General features: G+C 41.2%; 1 protein-coding gene across 2 annotated transcripts in view; it reads right to left on the reverse strand.

Annotated features, from left to right (window-relative positions):
• AFTPH (aftiphilin) overlaps positions 1-21173 on the reverse strand; it is a 248932-nt gene that overhangs the window by 59187 nt on the left and 168572 nt on the right. Inside the window, exons 7-9 of one of the 2 annotated variants that reach the window (XM_085612525.1) lie at positions 17263-17323; positions 15730-15813; positions 9842-9965 (exon numbers count right to left, since the gene is read on the reverse strand). In XM_085612525.1, coding sequence (XP_085468651.1) covers positions 9842-9965; positions 15730-15813; positions 17263-17323 — 269 coding nt within the window. The remainder of the gene's footprint in view (positions 1-9841; positions 9966-15729; positions 15814-17262; positions 17324-21173) is intronic. The other variant, XM_085612526.1, reaches the window with a different exon arrangement.

A 21173-nucleotide genomic window follows, 5' to 3' on the forward strand; every position in this document is an offset into this window, starting at 1 on the left:
ATCAGAAGGGCCTTTTTTTTTAAACCATGGCCGAAAATTAAACAGGTGTGCTACTGGAACTAAATGAGATACAGGCTGTTGGACCCTGCTGCCATGCACTGTTGGTATTTTCCAATAATTGTCCATCTTTTTTTTTAGAAGTCAGAAAAAAAGAGTCGGGGGTAAACATTTATCAACCAAGCAGACTGAAAGTTTAAGAGAGGCTACAAAGTTTGAAATATCTCACCTATGCAGTATACATGTAAAGAGAAACTACTGTAACTCAACGCCACAGGAATCAAGAGCAACAGCTGCTGTGTAGCAGAATGCCATGGAGCTCTATTGGATCTCCTTGACGCTAAGCACTATCTTCAAAACCAGCTATATCATTTACAAAGCCATCAGGACCAGCACCCATGCCTATCTTGTCAGACAAGCTCAATGTCTCAGGTGGATCTCGACACACCCGCAGCCAAGATACCTTTGTAAAAAAGAAAGCAATAACACCTTACATCTATGGACCCAGAATCTGGAAAAAACATCCCCATGTCCATGAGGATTTAGGTAAGAGTTGAAGAAGCACATCTTTAAAGAACACTGTATCACAATGCAGTAATAGTACACTTCTGCTCCCAGATTCCAGCTACCTCTCCTATCACTTGTTGACTGTATGCTTGCCATGGGCCCGGTACTGTACTCTGCTGCCTTTTGGAAAGGTGTGCGCTATACAAATAAAGCATACATACACACTTCTTCTCACACAGGTCTCTAATCTGCTTGGAAACCCCAATTGGTGAATGTATTTTGCCAACAGTAGGCTGGGGTCTTCAACAGTTATGATGACCTCAGAGATATTTGGCTGCAATGCATTGAGTTAAAGTATAATAATGTATTTTAAGAATATTAGAACACTGGAATGTTGAGAGCTCCATTGAATACAAAGAAGTAGGTCCGGTATAAGACCGGAGCTCCAACACTGAAATCTTGGCTTTCATTTTTCTCCATTTTAAATTTAGAACATTCTACCCTTAGTGGTGGAATGTTCTAATAGCCTTACAGACCTTCTGCCTTGGCCTATACTGGTTGTTAAAGGCCTTCTCCCTCATTATACGCCTTTCACAACCGGCATAGTCCTCGGCAGTGGGCTATATTAAAATATGACTTTGCTGTGAAAAGCACTTACTCTTCATAACAAGCATTGGCATAGCCAATAGGTATCGCCTAAATAAGTATTTAGTTATGCAGCACAATATCCTTGGTGCAACAACACCAACTGTTTATGGCTAAACACTTATAAGGTCCCAAAAGCGAGACCTATTGGCTATGCCAATGCTTGTTCATCATCGTGGCTCTGAAACAGTAAGATTTTTCAGGAAGGGCAGCTGAGTAGAAAGAGGCACTTACTTTCCTTGGCCGGCCCCATTTCAATGAATCAGCCTCGATAATCGATATTAAAGGACTTTGGTATCCCGGTCAGGTTTCTGCACTAAACCTTGCCTTTCCAAACAAGAACTTGTCTGCGTTTGTTGCTTACGAGGAGGCGGGACAGCGGTTTTCCCTGGGGCAGGTTCGCCTCTGGTGTCACCCGGGACTGTGAGCGGGATTCACGGTGTTAAACGCCTCACCCTCCCAAAATAATGGCTGAGGAAAGAGGCCGTCAGATCGGATCAGAGACAGTGGCCGTGTCCGAACCTCTGGTCCGGTGATTGGATCAGAAGAAACATGGGGTGCAGACAACAGCGCGAGAACAGAGTGAAAGGAGAAGGGAGAAATGATGGCAAAGAGACACCAGTGTGAGATCTCGGAAGAGAGGAGAGGGTAATCAAACTGAGATGAGGTAGAATTTAAGCGAACTAAAGGAGACAGGAGAAGAGCTCCAGGAGACAGGAGGAGAGCTATTTCTGAATTAAACGAGGAGCAGGACCCTAATGCGGAGTCCCTAAGCCCTTGATTATTCACAGCTTGTCCGCCCTGAAGCTGCTGGTCACTCCAAACAGGCGACAGAAGAGAGTGGAGCGGAGTTTTGAAAGAAGAGAAGAAGGGAGAGTTGAATGCGGAGGGGCGCGATAAAAAACATGAAAAGGGAGGAGGAGTCACCACAGCCGAAAACATGAAAAGGGGTAACCACAGCCGAAAGCATGAAAAGGAAAGAGAAGAAGTAACCACAGATTAAGCGTATAGAGAAAAGGATGAATGGATGGGGTGGAAGTGGAGGAAAAGAAGAGAAAGAGCAGGAAAATGCGAGACCAAACAGAGAGAACACGAGAGGGAAGGAGACGGTAGGTAAGAAAGAGAAAAGGGAAGCAAAGACATAATAAAGGCGGAGGGGGTAATAGAGTGGAACGAGTGAGTGAGAAGCGAAGATCAACAGATAATATAATTGCAAATGAGATAAAATAGAATTATGAAAAATATAGGATAAAGAAAGAAGGGCAGATAAAGTGCGGCAGTTGCGTGAAAGAAGGGGCAAAAGATGGAAACAGGTGAGAGAAGATGGGTGCGAGGAGGGAAAAAAAGACGTGTGGCTAAAGAAAAGTCAGATGTGATAGAGAAAGAGTAGGGAGCGAGACATTGGATAGAAATGTGCGATGGTAGGAAGAGAATGGGCAAAGACATCAGTCAATATAAAGAGATGGACATGTGCAGACACAGGGCTAGACAGAGCTTGCCACACACTGAAGAGTGCACTCGTGCATATAGACGCACTCTAGATGGGAGCCAGAGAGACGCGCACACAGACTGACATCCATAGCGAAAGAGACACACATAGACAAGCACATAGAATCTTGCAGAAGTACAGGTGCAGACAAAGTAGGACAGTTACACACGCTAACAGCCATCGACTTAAAGCGAAAACCTAGGAAGATATAACAGAATTGGAATTTTGGCATGCTGTACAATTTGACACAGATACATCATGGCGTCACGCTGGGATATAAACAGAGAAAGTGGCTGGCACATATAGAGACACCAGCGTACACAGACAATCCGTAGACGGCGCACACATGTACACACATAGTATACATGCAAACACAGAGTGCGCACACACAGAGTACTCACACCATGCGCGCACACAGGCAGAACAGAGACCAGAATCACGATCAGAGCACGCACGGACAGAGCTGTGATAGCGAACCACCTGTGTGAGGAAGAAGGGAGGGCGTGAGAGAGGAGAGAGCACAGCAAGGACACTAGTCAGACCCTGGAGGCTGAGCTCACAGGCTGGCAGGGACAGAGCACCTTCGCCCGCCTGCTGCAAGTGGCAGTAAACCTGGCACCCAACGTCTACAGCCCACTAAGAGGGCACCATTGATCGCCAAGGTGCCCACCCGCAGAGGTGCTTCCAGTCCGCCCTGTACCACGTCATCACGGGCCAAGCCAAGGCCGGACGGACTGCTGAGAGCTTCAAGGAATGAACTGGTCCTCCGGGGAGAGAAGTGAAGACTGTCCGGCACCTCGGGGTAGAAGTGGGAGGAAGAGAGCTGCAGCCCAGGCGAGGAAGTGTCTGTGTCTGCAGGGATTGACGCGAGGAAGGTACTGCACGTCAGAGGTGCGGGGAAGGGTCTGCTCCTCTGGGGGAGGAGTGAGGAGGAGGGCTGCACCGCAGAGGAGTGAGGACGAGTCTGCACCTTTAGGTAGCGGAGTGAGGACGAGTCTGCGCTTCAAAGGAGTGAGAAAAGCACTGCCCCCTCAAATGAGTGAGGTATGGTCTGCCCCCCCAGAGAGGGGCATGAAGACGGGCCGGCACCTCTGGGGGAGGAGTGGGAAGGAAGAGGAAGACTGAGCCTCAGAGGGCACGGGCGCCGAAAGCGAAAGTGATTGCGATCACTTAATTACCCGTGACAGACGAGAAAAGACAGATGGCGGCTGTGCGCGTGCACGCTTGCGTGCACGCAAGCTGCAGGCCACCAAAATGCCTGTGGTAGCACTTTGCAAACCCCCTTACTACAAGTCGAGCAACAAGCAGCGCATGCGCTGCTCTAGGCTCGACCTAAAAATGGCTCAGAGAATAGAATTATTGACATAAGTGAGTCAGTGTGATTGCTTGCCCAAAGAGCATCTTGGCACCAGTAAAGTGTGAGAAGTTGAAAAGTTGATTAAGGGAACAATCACATATTTCATACTTGTCTAAAAAGTAAGTGGTCTTGATTGGAGAGATGCATAATTTGAGTTCATTGTACTTGTTGAGCACAGAATCCTAATTCACTGAGAAAGTCTAAACCTAATTAGGATACTGGAATGTGGACTGACAGCTTTCCTGAAGACAATGGAGCAGCAAGAGGCCACAAACCGTGCTTTAGGCCTACCCCTGTGGTAGAAGGCCAATAATGGCTAGAATAGACCTTGCTCTCCAGCATTCCAATGCTTGGCTCTCTTCTGTTACTTCCTATTTAATTTAGAACATTCTACTGTCAATAAGTGGAATGTTTTAAAAGTATTATAACCAATTCACTTCTGTCAAATTCGTTTTTTTAAAGTCCCTTTCAATCGTTACAGGACCTTGCATGAAGCTCAGTTCTGTAACTCGAATAGGGGCCTTTAAAGACCTGTTAAGTCCTTGAGTTTGCTGCTTTAATACAAATAAATAAATAATAAAACGGATAAAAACCTAGAACCTTCAGGCCTCCATGCCTTCACCATTTCCTATCCTCCCAATCTTTCTAAAAATACAGCCGAGAAGTTCAAGCACAGGCTACTGAAAACTCACCCGAGACTCTTTTTGTCTGATCCCTACTTCTGGATCAGCAAAGGCATACTATTGAATGACCTCATCTTCCACACCAATAAACGTGCACAGGCGAGAAATATCTTCTACTCCATGCTTCGAATCTCCAATGCCCAAAAAAACCCTCATGCCCTCAAATTGTCGGTAACCGCCTCGGACTTCTGCACTGTGAATGCTACCATATCCATATACAACAATGGTAATATCCTTATACAAGCCTCTAATGCCAATCTCACTATCATAGACAAGATCTTCCCTATTCTCAAGAAAGCAGCGAACAACATGAAAAACTCACTCTCCACCACTACTCATCCAGATTAAACAGAAGACACTCCAAAACTTATACATAATCCCATAACAAATTCAATTGAGCCTAAATCTCTCCACACCCCCAATGACCCCTACCCCTCCATCATAACAGTCCCAACCACACATGGGTCCCCTGGCCCGGGGTGGACAGGGATACTCTTCGCCACCCGTCATCCCAATGCAGACACCCGCCCCGATATCCTTGATGACCAAGGGAGAATCCGCCAACCCGGATGCCTCCCCCGACATCCCACTCGCTCTACCTACAGTTGAGCTGTCACACAAAGCTCCCCATGACCTGCCATCTACCAAAGCTCCCCATGACCTGCCATCTACTCAGATATCTGAACTACACCAAACACCTCGAGACTCTCTCTGCTCATCCAGCAAGCAAAGACCATACCCCGCCCACATGCATCAGTCCCGATTATGCGATCACCTCTCAAGCCCCCAAACTCATTCGGACCCTCCAACAAGCTCCCATGATCAACTAACTCCATCGGATCCTTATAACGATATCCCCATGCAAGCAGTCCTTACTTGCGGACCTCCCCCTATAATAGAACACACGCCTATACCCATAACTAATTATCCTAACTCTGAGAGGATCGCACGATTCAATGAGTTAGCTAGCGGCCTATCCCATCTCCAGGATGAAATGCAAAATCTATCAACCATCACCAAAGAACTCCTAAATGCACACAGAGCCACTAGTGCCACTGTGAATCGAATCAGTTACCAAACCAGCAGATACATCACCAAGAACTCTCACCCTGAGGTCACTAGACAGATTAAGATACCGTCCCCCAACGACCCATCTCGTCCTAGAAGGGCAATTGCTGAACTATCTGACAATGACATATATGACCTCCTCATATCCTATGCCAGTACTACAGACAACTGTAAGTCTCTATGTGGCATCATCCAATGCATTCAAACCAACCCCTACAGAGAACCCACTCACAACTACAGATCCATTAACAGAGGAAACCTCACAAATATCAACTTAGTGCAAACTGAGCCCACCCATTCGACTAGCAAGATGAAATGTGCACTCATCAACTGCAGATCCGCTAGCAAACATGCTCCCGACATTTACAATCTCATCATCTCGAATGATCTGGAGATTATCATCCTTACTGAAACTTGGCTAAATAGTTCCTCCTCACCCATCCAAGACCTATTGATCCCTCCTAGTCACGATATAATCCGCCTAGACAGAACCATGAAACCCGGTGGCGGGATAGCCTGCATCTATCGTAACACCATCTCAGTCAATTAAGCAAACGCCATTTCTTTGTCATCCTGTGAATATCTCTGTATCAACATCTCCGATGACAAGTGCCTCAGCAGCAAACTTTACATAATATACCAACCCCCGGGTGATAATCGGACGTTCATTGATGAGTTAATGGAAGCCATGACATCCAACGATAAATCCCAAGTGCCGCAGATTTTCCTGGGAGACTTCAATCGTCATTGGAACAACACAAGCGATCATGAAGTAAGCTGTCTTAAATCCTTTGTCAGATCAGGATCTGTCCCAAATCTGTGACAGTCCAACCCACAACAAGGGAGAGACACCAGACCTCATCATAGCGAAAAAGAAAATTGTATCATTAGAATCAATCACCCCATGTGATTGGACTGACCATTACAGCATTCTCTTCTCCATCAATATGGAGGTAATAACCAAAAAATGCCAACCTACAAAAACAAAACAATGGAAAAGGAATATTCAAAATATTAACCCCATTGCCCTGGTAAACCGATGGAACTCCGCCCTGATCCCCACGACAGGCATGGTTGACGTTCATGACCTCACAGTCTTTTACAATTCCACTATGCTTGAAATTCTTGACTCTACAGCACCCCTCCAGGAAAAAAATGTTTCTTCAAAAAATCTCCAAACCTTGGTTCAATGAGAACCTGAACTCTGATCGGCGCAAGCTAAGATCAGCTGAACGACTATGGAAATCAGACCCCACCATTGATCACCTATGTCACATTAGAGTGCTGAGGAATACTTACAACAGGAAAATCCTTAAGGCTAAGGCAGACTTCTTCAAAGCCCAGCTGAACCAAGCCATTAACCGTCCCAAAAAACTATTTAAAATCGTCAAACAGCAATCGCCCAACACTCCTAACACGTTGGAACTAAGCGATTCGACTACTCCTAACTGCGATGAGCTTGCCAATTTCTTCCTAGCAAAGACAAAATACATTGAATACGCAGTTCAATCTAAGAATGCCCTTCCACAAACTATTGCGCATGACTCATCTTACTCACATATCAAGGACCATTTTACTATTCCGATTGAAATTCCAAAAAACAATGCTTCTTGGCACACCTTCTCTCCCATCTCTGAATTCGATATCTAGAAGACTCTTCTAGCGATTAACCCCTCCAATCACTTCTCTGATCCCTTACCCCCTCTCTATTCAAAATAATAAAGACTGCTGTTCTCCCTTATGGGCAAAGATTGTAAACGCCTCTCTGAAACAAGGTTCCATACCTGACTGTCTTAAAGTAGGGCAGGTCACGCCTATATTAAAGAAAGCCAACTCCCTCTCCTCAGATCTCAACAACTACCGCCCTATATCCAACATCCCCACTTTGGCAAAACTGCTGGAAAAATGTGTACAAATTCAATTATGTAACCACATCGAGAAGTACAACCTCCTAGACAAACATCAATCTGGCTTCCGCCAAGGTCACAGCACTGAATCTGCACTTACCCATATAATTGATGACATACTAAAAATGTTAGGACCATAAAGAGTCATGTCTGCTGATCAGATTTATTCTCCGCTTTCGACACGGTTAAGTATGACAATCTATTGAATCTACTGAAACGAAGGATGGGCCTAACTGGCCCAGTGTTACAATGGTTCACCTTCTTCCTAAATAACTGAACCCAAAGACTCAAGATGAAGCAATCACTTTCGCAACCCTCCATGATCACCATAGGGGTTCCACAGGGCTCAGCACTTTCACCCATTCTTTTTAACCTACTCATGGAACCCCTGGCAAACGCACTAAACTCTGCGAACATTCTATATCACTTGTATGCGGACGACACACAACTGTATATGAAAATCTCCTCTCCAGATGACTTCATATCCCTCAACACTATCCTTCATAATACTCAAAGTTGGCTCACTGACAACCACCTCATGCTCAACACTAAAAAAACGGAATTCCTTCTCATCTCTCCCCCTCAATCACACCCCCAAGATAGATTTATGGATGAAGCATCTAACTTCCTTTGACTGCGCTCCCCACATCATTGACTCAGCGAAATCCTTAGGAGTCACCCTAGACAAACACTTGAATATGCAAGTGCAAATCAATAATACAACCAAGGGAGCTAATCATCAGATGAGCATCCTAAGGAAACTTAAACCCCTCCTCCCACAGACCGACCTAAAAATGGCGGTACAAGCTCTAGTGTTACCAAGATTGGACTATGGAAGCACCACTTTATGCGGTCTTCCCAAATACAAGCTGGCCCCGTTGAGGGCATCTCTGAAAGCGGCGGCCAGACTTAAGATCGCCTGCATGACCCATAAAGCCCTGCATAGCAATACCCCCAGTTACTTAGCACAAAAGCTTGAGAGGTCGGGAGGATGCAGACAATCGCGAAATGCGAGTTCACTATTACTGAACCCACAATCCTTCCATAAAAAAAAAAAAGAACTGACTGAAGAGCATTCTCGGGGATTGCACCGAAGATTAGGAACTCTCCACCTCCAGATGTACGCAGAATCTCCTCTTTCTCATTAAAAAAAAAAGTAAAAATGCTTCTAATGAACAAATTCACTTCCCGAAGACTTTAACCTCTTTAATGACCACTTGCCACCTCTGCTATCCATATACCACTGTCTACTTCTTTTGTATTGAATGGCAAATTTCGAATGTATGTATATTACCCCAATCATTTAATGTTTAATAACTGTTTATTGTAAAGCGCTCTGATACCCTCGTGGGTGGTGTTCGCGCTATATAAAACTTTATAAATAAAAAATACATAAATAATGAAAGATTTATTTGAGGTTAACCAGCTAGATTGAGTTGGAGGTGAGAAATAAACTATAATTGGTTATATTGCAGGAACCAAGCAGCTGCTAGTGAAATGGAAACGGGAAAAGGGGAACTAAAGGTTCAAGGCAGTCTCTAGGAAAGTTTTTCAAGCTGATCTCACTTCACAGTGACCTCAAATGACAGTTACTTTCCCAGCAAGGCCCAAGAATTTTAGTGAATGCTGTTGGAGTCATAACAGAATAAATGGCCTTTCCTCGTGTTCAGTAATCACACAATTCCTGCATTAGCCTTCCTCATTCTACATCATGCATTAGAACTAAAGCCTATAAAGGCTCAAACAGTGAACAGTCCAAAAGTTCAAACAACTGAGAATGCTGTGTTTGCTTTAGAAAATACAGCAATGGAGCAAGGCTATGCCGGTCAATTAGTGCATGTGATGGCCATCTGAGGAGAAGAGAAAGCAGATTGCACAGGTGGGGCAAAAAGCAATTGTTTGGATAAGGAGGGCAAGGAGAGTCTGTGAGAGGGATGTAAATATTTGTATAAGTTAAAAAATAAATACAAGGCAATTCAGGACCCCACTGAAGCCTGGTAGCTTTCTTTTAAATTCTAACGACAGTAGACTATGTCTGGAAGAATGCAGCAGTGTGAGCCACGAAGGAGGACCACCATAATCAATATTGCTGCACTTCAGACAACTGGACCGACCATAACTAAAATTACTTCTTTGTGGTGATAAGGTACACATTCTTTAGTTCTAAATTCTAGTTATGATGATTTACCTTGTAGATGTGCTTGTCTTCTCTACTGTGGACATGAGTTTCGCAAATGCATCGGTCACTTTGTTGCTTGTGTTGGAGCTTTCCATCTTTGAAGTGGTCAACTCATACAACTCGGGATCCACACCTTATAGTATAAAATAAAAGTCAGTGATGGCAGGATGCAATTTCGTTAAAATCAGATACACTCCATGCAGCTAAAATGCTAAAGGCTTTCTTTTGTAAACATCTGGTTAATTTAAAATTGTGGTTCAATATAACAGTGGGGGTCTCAAAGGTGAGTATAACATTTCAAAGCACTATTATATGCAGACAGGTTACCCCTACAGTAAATGGTGAATCACATTAAACACATTGACTGCCAGGGTATCTGTGCACTCCTGTTCCAGATAATGTATACAATGTTTGTACAAGCCTTGTACAAACATAGAAAGACTAGTGCTCGCAAAGTTTTTCTACATAATGAGGGCTACACTTTGACTTATAGATATATGTCAATCGGGCAGTCAAGAGGTTCATTAATAAGGACCAGTGACGAAATAAAACTCAATTGACCTACACTATGAAATTAAAATGTTTTAATTATTTATGAAATGGAAGCATTTTGAAATTTTACAATACAGGAATGTCAGATTAAAATGTATTGTAGTAACGTTTAGTAGGATAGGCTACCAGGAGCCACCTGTAGGTGTCAAAACATGGACATGTAATCTCAAAGTACAATTTATGACAATCGTACAAACTAGCAAACGTGGTGCCAACATGAATGGATAAAAAAACAAGCATGACCGTTAAGGGGCGAAAAGGGTAGAATATCAGGTCACCAATTCATCTATGTGTTGATCTTAGAATAGTGGATATGACTGGCCTTAATAACATCCTGCAAGGACCAATTCAACTACTCTGTAAACTGCATTTATTGAGAATTTCCTTAGTTTTTAAACATTGCCACCGATGTTTACAGAAGTAAGCAACAAGCAAAAGCAAAGGTTCAGAAAATACCCGCCTCCAAAAGCAGAGAGTCTAAAAAGCATATTCGATAAAAGCATTTGATTTGCCCTTAAGATATACATTTTAAACATAATTTAAAATGCATGTGTATTTATTTTATCAATGTTGTACTCATATAAAAAGTACACAGATTAAAAAAGTCACAGTCCTAAATTATATTGTGTTGCCATAAACTGTATTAAAATGTTAAATATGCTACTGCTCTTCTCAATGTTGATATTTTATTAGTGGTGGTTTTTACCTCAGTTGTTGGGTATGACAGCACCTAATCACTTACCCACATCCCTACAAATCTTATGGATCAAGATACATAAGGTAAAAGACTAAGACTGGTTTTGGAACATTTAACAGGCCTATAGTGTAAAGGAGTTTGGGTCAATTTCGATTCATACGATGTGCATAGTTAAATTTGGATAATACTATTTCTATTACAGCAGAGTTAAATGTATTACGATTATTCACACACAGTAGTAGATTTTAATAGTAAGAGAAAATTATATTGATACTCAAACAGCACCTTAATAGAGAAAGAGCGAGGATAGACACCCAACTATAAAGCAAGCTCCAAATCTGCTAAAGTGTGAAAACACCCATGAACACAGCAAACTTAAACAACCATATGACTTTCCCACAAACAAGCCAAAAACTCGACAAGAGATGGCAAAAAACACTAAAAGAAAGCAACACTGCCTTTTCTAAACCTGGCACTGTTACATTGGAACATAAAATATTTATTCACAAACCCCTAAAAATCTAGGGGCCAGATGTACGAGATGCAAAATAGCACATTGCAAATTGCGAGTCATTTGCGACTCGCAATTTGCGAGGCGCTATTTTGCATGTACATCAGTGTGTTTTACACGGTTTGCGATTCCCAATGGGGTCGCAAATTGTGAGGCTCATGAATATTAATGAGACTCTCGCAATTTGCAAGCCCATTGGGAATGACAGGCCCTCCCCGGGATGGTGGTCTGCTGGGCTCAGCAGACCATCATGTCTGGGACTGCTGTTTTAATAAAGGAGTTTTTTTTAAATGCATCCCGTTTTCCTTAAAGGAAAACACAAAACACTAGTACATAGCATGTTGACTCGCTATTAGGAAGGGACGCCCCTTCCTAATAGTGAGAGTTGCAAATGCTATTTTGCGAGTCAGTGACTCGTAAAATAGCATTTGAACATGCTATTACCCTTTTTTGCGGCCGTAAACGGGAGGTTCTCCCGTTTGCAGCGGCAAAAAAGAGTCGTACATCTGGCCCTAAGTCTGTTAATTAACCCACTGAACACGAACACTAAAGTAATCATGGCCTGTATAAATTTGCAATATTTTGAGCAGACACTGATTAAACCTTGTACTGCACCCTACACACATACTAGGCTTAGGAATACATCCTGAACTTTGCTGATATCCATCATAATGATCTACCTGCTCTACAGCTTTGTGACTTGCAGAAATGAAACTTGAATAAAACAGGATTTAAATTGGCAACTTAATACAATGTTTTTCTAGTGTTTGCAGAAATTATCTAGCCAAATCGTTAAACTTTTAGGGTTATATTTTCTAAGACTAACATTGTCATCAAAATACAATAAAGTACTTAATAAGTAAAGTAAAATACAATAAAGTCATTTAATAAGTAAAGTACTATTAAAATGTACAATTTACTCACCAAACTGGTTCTTGTACTGGTAGGCCTACAGCCTAATGGAACCTCCTGAGGTCACACACAGTACTGCTCAACCTCTGCAGAGCTTATAGTACAAAACCTATTTGGATCCCCTCTCACCAGCTTCCACTATCTGTTTCCATACTTATCCTCCCATACCAATGTTACAGATGCACAATCAGCCCTGCGTGGGGATTTTGGGTTGGCTGGTTGGATAATGTTTTAGTATAGTCACAAGAGTCATTGTGTTAAGATATGTATTACTCCAACATCCCAGCCCCTTCTCTCCACTTTAATGAGAACATGACATTTAAAAGCCTAAATGACAAAGACAGCAGACCTGATAGTGATACTAGCATTTCTCGCAGCATGGTTTGACAAATGTAAACCACCTATTACAGGGATATCCTGCATACAGTGCTTACAGAAAGTATAAGGTGTGGTCCAGGTGTCTGTTTTGAATATGCTGCCAGAAAGCCCTCTACTGCATTAGAATGAACATAAATTTGTGAAGGAATCCCCCGCAATAACAGATCTGTCTGAGGCCGGGAAGTAATTTGTAAAATCCATGCAGTTTCAAGAACTTTTCTCACAGCCAAAATTATGTAAGGTACTTTTAGAGTCCTAAGGACGATTTATAAAAAATTAAGCAAGAACAATTTCATTGAAAAACTTTCAGGAAACAAGAGGCACTTTGAACAATGTATCCTCAGAGAAATTTGTAGACCTTACTTCCCAGAAAATAGTTACAACTCACAATCTTTAAACTGACTCCATAAACAAATAGTGTTTTTTCAGATCATCTGTTTGCTGCCACTGTGATGCTCTTTATTGTGACAACCAACCGCAGTCAGTCTTTCAGTTTAAATTTGATGTCCAAGGTGCATAAAGCATACCGACTGAAGTATAGTCCCAAAATATCGAAGATTCAAACAGATTTGGTTAAAGCCACTCATCTCAAAAGATCAGAATCTCTTAAAAAAAAAAAAAGAATTTATCAAATTCAGGAGGAGAGATTTGAAAGTAGGGGCTGTTTTTACTGCCAGTATTCCTTAGTCTGACAAAGAACTAAATGATGTTTCAAACAGGCATTTGCAATGCTATTAGGTCTCGCATTTACAAGACTTTGAGCTATTGGCACTGTAAATGTCAATAGCTTAAATTCTCGCAAATGCGAGACCTATTGAATTGCAAATATTGTTTGTTTCCAAGTGCCCCATGCCGCACTTGCACTTATTTGAGGCCACGCCCCTTTCTTTAGATGCGTCACGTCTAAAGAAAAAGGTGTGGTGTATATTAAGTTAAACCGCGGCATGGGGCGCTTGGAAACACAAAAGATAAAAATATTTGTAAAGCAATAGGTCTCGCATTTGCGAGAGTTTAAGCTATTGTCATTTACAATGTCAATAGCTGAAGCTCTCCTAAATGCGAGACCTATGGCATTGCAAAGAAGTGGCTGCAATTGTCCTGGCTACTTGGAAAGTGAAAGAGTGCATTTTGTGCTGAATGTTGCTGCAAAGCACGTCGTGCCTGCAGTAGGAGAAAAATCACTAAATAAATAGTGCTACAAACTAAATAACACAGACGGTGTAACAGAAGTAAAAAGGCCAGTCCACAAGGGAGGTTACAAAAGAAGACAAGGCGGTATTAAGGAGGGACTAACAAGTTGATTACCCAATCAGAAGCCAGCCTTTACAAAGGACAAAGACACAAGCCAATGAAAAATATGGGCGGAGAGTGGGCCGAGCTTCAAGTGCATACTCGAATACAGCATGTCTCGCAGGGTAGCGCAAGCGCTGCCCAGGCTCGACCTAAAAACGTTACTAATATCAAACTAATTCTTTCTAAAGTAGACAAGATGAAGAAATATGACTAGTTATGAGAAAATCATAAAGAGGAGGGTTGCTTTTTGTGAAGTACTATATGAATAATCACTTCAGCTATTCATTTATTCAGAAAGCTTACAGACCAGAAGAGTTAAAACACTGGTGTTCAAACGTGACTGGGTTCTCAAAATAATAGTACCTGTGAAGGACCCCATTTAAATGATGTCTGACCTTAGCTCCTAGAACAGAAAAACATCCTCCTTCTGAAATTCAATAGGCCTCATCACTCTTAAATAGGATCTGCAAGAGTGTACTTGGATGCTTCATTTTGATAGGCAGGAAACAACGGATAGTACGTGATCTAGTGTGCATAAACACCGACCGGAATCTGTCAAAACGTAAAGTGGCAGTATCTGCACCCATGGCTAGAGATTTGTCTCCCAACTAGAGAAATTTAACATGGGCCTGGAAGAGCATTAAGTGGCTACAGGCAGGCTTCTTAGCAATGAAGCTCAGCAACCAAGGACAAGAGTGTGACAGTATGCTTCTTTGCCAAATCCCATTAAATAAGTGCCTGGGCAAGTCAGTCCACTTAAAACCGATAGCAATCAGGGCCCCGAAAACACCATCTACAAGACCACATGCTATGTATAGATGGCATACTGTGAAAGAGGCAGAGCAGAAACACAGCGAATAATTCTGATAAAAGGAAAAAATATCTGGTTTCCATAAAGAAACTGAGCGAGCTAAAATCAACTCTCACAGTGCCATTTCGTATCAGATTCATGTGAGCTAAGACAAAGCACTGTTAGACATGTATGGGAGTCAGGCATGGGGTTGTGCATACATCTGAATCATCACAACAAACCCTTATATGAAGAATAAAGAATGACCATTACTGTGGAGGAAGGGAGGTGGGGGATGTAAAAGTGTGTACATTTCTCAAACTTAACTGCAATTCAGTGACTGAGGGCATTGCTTTCCCAGTTGCTGGTATTGCCACATAAGAACAGAAAGTGACCCCCCCCCCCAACGGTAGCCTTTACAACGAACAAATGATTATTAAAAATAAAAACACAATTTTCACATCACTCAGAAAATTATTTTAATAACCATTGTGGATTATTAGAAAATATTATACTTTGATATCGGTCACTTAAAAAGGCCCAATCTGGCATTTAAGTTCTACAACTCAAATATTTTGCTGTCCTATATTAACAGTAACCCAACCTCGCCAAACCATTTCATTTTTTGCTAGATTAGGAAAGTCACCATGGATAAAAGATAATGTAATAAAAGGAAATTACTTGTTTATAGGAAAGTCACATGAGATCAACTTTTTCGGAAAGCTGCCAGACAAGTGCAGTTGTGGTTCGAACACTCTGCTGACCTGGGATTGTGGTGGTGCTGCTAGAGCTACTGTCATCCACGGGCCCAAAGAAATCAAGGTTCAGGAGAGTGGAACCTCCACTAGCTTGAAATTCAGTGACCATGTTGGTAGGTAGCCATAAAGAAGGTAAGTCAAGGGAGGCACATACGAGTGAAAGGGGGCAAGACACATTTAAACATGCAAGTTACCATTAGTACTTAAAACAATGAAAGAAAAAACAACATAATGGTCATGGTACATGTTTTCAACCTCCCAAAACAGTGCTAATTTAATAGCCAACTATACATATTCTCATGTACAAGTCAGCAATTTAACATTACTGATTCTACACAGGAACATGTATTTATTATTAAACAAATGAAGTACCAGAGAAAGAAAAGATAAACATCCCTTGCACTGTTAAAGGGAAACAATACTGTTCACAGGAAAGCACAATAATGATGTTTTGTGTGAATCGCACTAGATGGTCTATCATGGAGTAAAATCAATGGAAAAAGTTTAGATCGTTTCAGGCTTAAAATTAATTTCTAATAACTGCAATTTTAATGATTTTTTTATATGAGCTATGCTTCCCTGTGCTCACAATGTGAAATACCAAGCAGGACTGTTCCCTTTAAAGTGCAAACAGGCATTAGAAGGAAAATACAATGAAGGAGGTTACTTATAATATAAAAAAAAAAGGAAAGAAATCACCACACATAAAAAAGAAACGTAATTCTATTCAGGCTTCCCTTCCCTTTATCACATTATCAAGTGCATAGTTATTATGTAAATGAAAAACAGTACTGGAGGCAACTGATGACATGCAGTGATATCTGTCTAGATTTTGAACGCTTTTATAGAAAAGCATATGCCATATTAACTGTTCAATAACCACAGCAGAGCCTACGGTCTAGTAACTTGCTTATAATCAATACTAATTAGATTAGTAAATAATCTTGTTGCTTTTATTTTTTTTTATTTTTTTGGGCCGAGACAACAATACTGAAAATATATTTTATATTATTAGTCATTTGCCAATTTCCCATATTGTCATATGCAAAATGTTTGCGGTTATCCATAGGTTAAAATGCCAGAGGTAATTATAGAGAGGATTATATTAATACATGAGGTAATGTGTGGAAATATTCTTGAGTACATAATTGTTTTGATGGCATTAACATGTTGGCGATTTTGATTTTGGCCGCTTTGTCTTGTGAACAAACAGTAACTATGCAGAGCCTTAGGTCCATCTACAGATGCAAGGTAAAAATTCCAAAGCTCTTTGTTGAAATCTCGAAATAGATGTTTTTCATAGTTATCACCAGATATCGATGTTCTGATATATGTACAATCTGAACATTCATTAAAAATAATAATATTGACATAGTACTATTTAAAAATAACAGCATTCACATTAAAAACTACATAAATACATGAAAAGAGTAAAATAGGCAGAAAGTAAGTTTAAGAAAATAAAGGTCAGAAGAGAGAAGCTTGTCCGAACTTGAAAGTTTTTAGTTCTGGAGCTACAAGCTTGATGAGAAAACATACCATCTAAAGGGTTAGTAAGGCCACTGGTACTCCAGTCAAACTGGACAGGTGGAAGAGATTCCTACGGGAGAGAAAATGGAAATACATGGTCAGGTACAATTTTAACTTCTAAAATGTGCCACCAGCTGCAATTCAAATCTTAACAGAAGAAACTATAAATCAGAAACTACTTACCTGAATTCTTTTAATTTTGAGAACATTGCTACACGTAATTCTGCAATCTAATTTTCCCACAGTGTAATGAAGCGGAGCTGGAATTATTTGCAATATTTTGTTTCTGTCACCTTACGTATGCTTCCATGATAAGGACTATCCAAATTCCCTACTCACTGCCTTTACATTTACAACTGTTGTACTAAGAAGGAAGTGTGCAGTAGCCTCACAACAGCCTTTTTAGAGACTGTTTATTTAAACAATGACAATAAATTCTGTTTGTATATGAATATATGAAATCCCTACAAGGATCTCTCATTTCACAAATAAAAGACATTCAGCTATTCAAGCTCATTTCAGGAGACTCCCAAACTGACAGCCAAAAACAGGCGCAAACATTGAAAAGATAACCAAAAGTAGATAAAGGCTAACTGGTTTTCCATCAAGAGAAAACAGATATTGCTGCTCTAAATGAGGAAACTGCACCCCTGTACTCCACTATGAAACTGGTTGGAAACTCCATAACATTTCAACAAGTCAGTTATTAGTACCACTTTCTAATTATTGAACGACCTACCACTGAAATGGTGTATACAGCCATACTATATAAAGCTAAAATTCTATTTTTCCCTAGTCAAAATCATCCACTTCATCGAGAACACACCCAAAGTGGTGGCCGTAACCACTGTAATATGTTGCATGGTTGGAAATTAGCTGTAGATCTGGAGACCCGGGCGCCTAGAACCACAGAGTGGGTTTGCTGCAGTGCTTTGCTTTTCATATACTCTAGTACTGACTGAGGAAGATGCTTTGTCATTCTCAGATCACCACTTCTATTGATGTGTATTGCTGTTCGATCCTTGCATTGCTCCTTTTATCACTTATGCACGGGCAGAGCATGGTCGAGTGTGTGCAGAGTGAATTTGGGAACTAAAGAGGCAGGAAATAATGGATGGCAAATAAAGCACGGCTGGATATACGCAGAACATGATTGCTGGTGTGCACTGCATATGAGCAGGGTTTGCAAAGTTTTAGTTAGGCATAGCACTGTTTACCTGAAGTAACTGATGACATCCAGTGAGGTCTGTCTAGATTTTGAATGCTTTTACAGAAAAGCATATTCCAAGTTAACTATTCAATAACCACATCAGGATATGGTCTATAAACTTGCTTACATTCAATACTAAGTAGATTTGCAAATTATCCTATTGCTTTTAAGTTTTTTAGTCTGTGGCAGCAATACTGTAAAGATATTTTAAAACATTAGTTGTTTGCTCACTTCCCATACCGTTTCAACCAGGCATATGCAAAATCTTTGCAGTTTTCTGTGGGTTAAAATGCCAGAGGTAGTTATAGAGGAGATTATAATATGTAAGGTAGTTTGTTAAAACATTCATCTGAAAATAATCTTGCCTACATAACTGATATTGGTTTTGATGAGGGGCTGCAGGGTACTGGTGAGAAGGGAATTGGTGGGTATAAACATGGTATTGGTGAGGACAAAAAGTTACAGGTGAGGGCAACAAGATATTGATAAGAAGGTGCAGGATATTGGTGAGAATTAATAGGTACTGGAACCCAGATAATTGATGAGAGCAAGAATGGTACTGCTGCGGGTGAGTAGGGTGGCAGCAGGTGTAGGGAGGTGTAGGGAGGATAGTAATGAAGGGGAGCAGAGTATGGTTGAGTGAGAGCAGAGTGTTGGGTTTAGGTAAACAGGGTATTGGGTTTGGACCAGCAAGGTTATTGGTGAGAAAGAGTTGGGTATAGCTTTTGAACGAATGCATGCAGGGCATTGGTGAGGATGTAATAATGGTTATGGGAATTGTGAGGGTGGGCTGATCATCATCAAGGATGTGCAGGGGAAGGCTGTGGGTGTCCAAGGTATATTTTAGGTTGAACATGTCTTAACAGTGTACAGAGTTTAGGTGATAGAGTGAAGAATGGTTGTCGATCGAATGTATGGGTAAAAGCAACTGCCATGAACAGTGCTAATTGTTTAGATTCATAACACTGTTGGCCCCATAATGCTGATGCAGACTCCAATCATGATCAGTGCAAGGAGCCTAACTCTCTACTAGTAGAGAAGACCTCCATTTCTAAAATGGTCTATTGTGCAGTCACTAAGAAATAATAATGCAATCACCAGTACGACAGACTATAAGTGGCTTAGACAGCTGCTGAAACTATAGTTGCTGGTCTAACGTGATAAGATTACTATCACATTGTATACAAAGTACACAGTCTAGGAGTCACGAAGACGATCAAATGTAAATGTTGACGTCTGTTAATAAATTATAAATAAAATATAGAATGAAAATCTTACGTGTATCAATTTTCAGCAGTGCCGCATGTAGGTTTTTTCTAATACACATTTGAAATCCACCTGCCCTCTAGCCCTGCGGTCATGTCTCATGCAACCCCCTAGAGACCAGGAAATTCACCATGATGTTGAGCAAGGAGGGTGCAGGGTCCAAGGTGGTGCAGAACTTATTGTGGCCAGACATCCTTTTTATGTTGCCTAAAGCATGCAGACTTTCAACATTTAGCTCCCTTGCAGTAAAGACAAGGCCATTTTTGGGTACTGTTTTAAAGTAGCTCAGTGTTTTGCAAGACCTGAGCTTGGTTTGCTGATGCCACTGCCTAAGAAAGTCCCACCCTCCTTCACACAGGGGTGTGTCTATCTACAAAAACACCTGCTGACCAGTGTGAGCAGTGTTGCCAACACAGGCTAGGACTGACCAGCTAGATCTCTCTGCTGTAACAAAAAAGACATCCACCCTGCTCCTGCATGTTAGTCACTGCTAAGAGAGCACAGGCTCAATGGGTGTAGACTTATGCAGCTAAAAGAATTGGACTCTAGGTGCTGCTGTCTCAGTCTAAATGTTTTTTTTTTTAAATATTTTTATTGAATTAAACAAGTCACGAATTTGAGCAAGAGACAAGTGGCACTTTGTATCAAACACAATTATCCACTATTTAAGACAGTGATTACTATCAGGGTGCATTATTACGACTCCTTTCTGTCCGTTGCATCTCAAGTTCTGTCGGTGGGGACACACATTTCTCAGTCTAAAAGTTTTTACTTTTAATTATTAGTTATTCATTTGTATAACAGTTAAAAAGTCTATCAGCCCATTTCAGAAACTAGAATGAGGAAAGAAACACACACACAAACACACACATGCACAGAACTTTTAAGAGCAACCTGTTTCAACCTCCATAAGTCTGTAGATTTAAGTAGGCATAAGAGCCACATTTGTTAAAAAAGGAGGCAAAACCATCACCCACCCAGGCTTATATGCATAACAGGGAAGCACATTCACCAGCAACTACTTATGCTCGACAGGCTCATCCAAAGCTCTTATTGCGAGATGTTTTTGTTGGGTATATGAGAAGGTTTGCTTAAAATGATATTCAGTCAAGGAAGCCTAAATCTTTTTATTTGGTTTTTAATCCCCATTATACATGATTAAGAATACAAAACACGGTTATATGGTGAATTAGGCCACTACCTTATTTCATCTTTTGTCAGTCTGAGTGATAAACTAAGGGAGTTTGGGAATCTCTACAGAGTAACAGAAATGAGTAAGATACAATAATATGGACTTGTCTTTCAGGACACTATTCCTTTGACAACTGTAGCTTTTCCAATTGCACTTATTCCTCCAAAGTGTTAGCCATGGGTCAACGTACACCTTGGGAGCAGTGATCTCTCACTAACTGCAACAGTTTCAGCATTGTACATTTGATGGCCT

This window comes from Triturus cristatus, chromosome 6 (genome assembly GCF_964204655.1).
Source record: "Triturus cristatus chromosome 6, aTriCri1.1, whole genome shotgun sequence".
Classification (NCBI taxonomy): domain Eukaryota; kingdom Metazoa; phylum Chordata; class Amphibia; order Caudata; family Salamandridae; genus Triturus; species Triturus cristatus.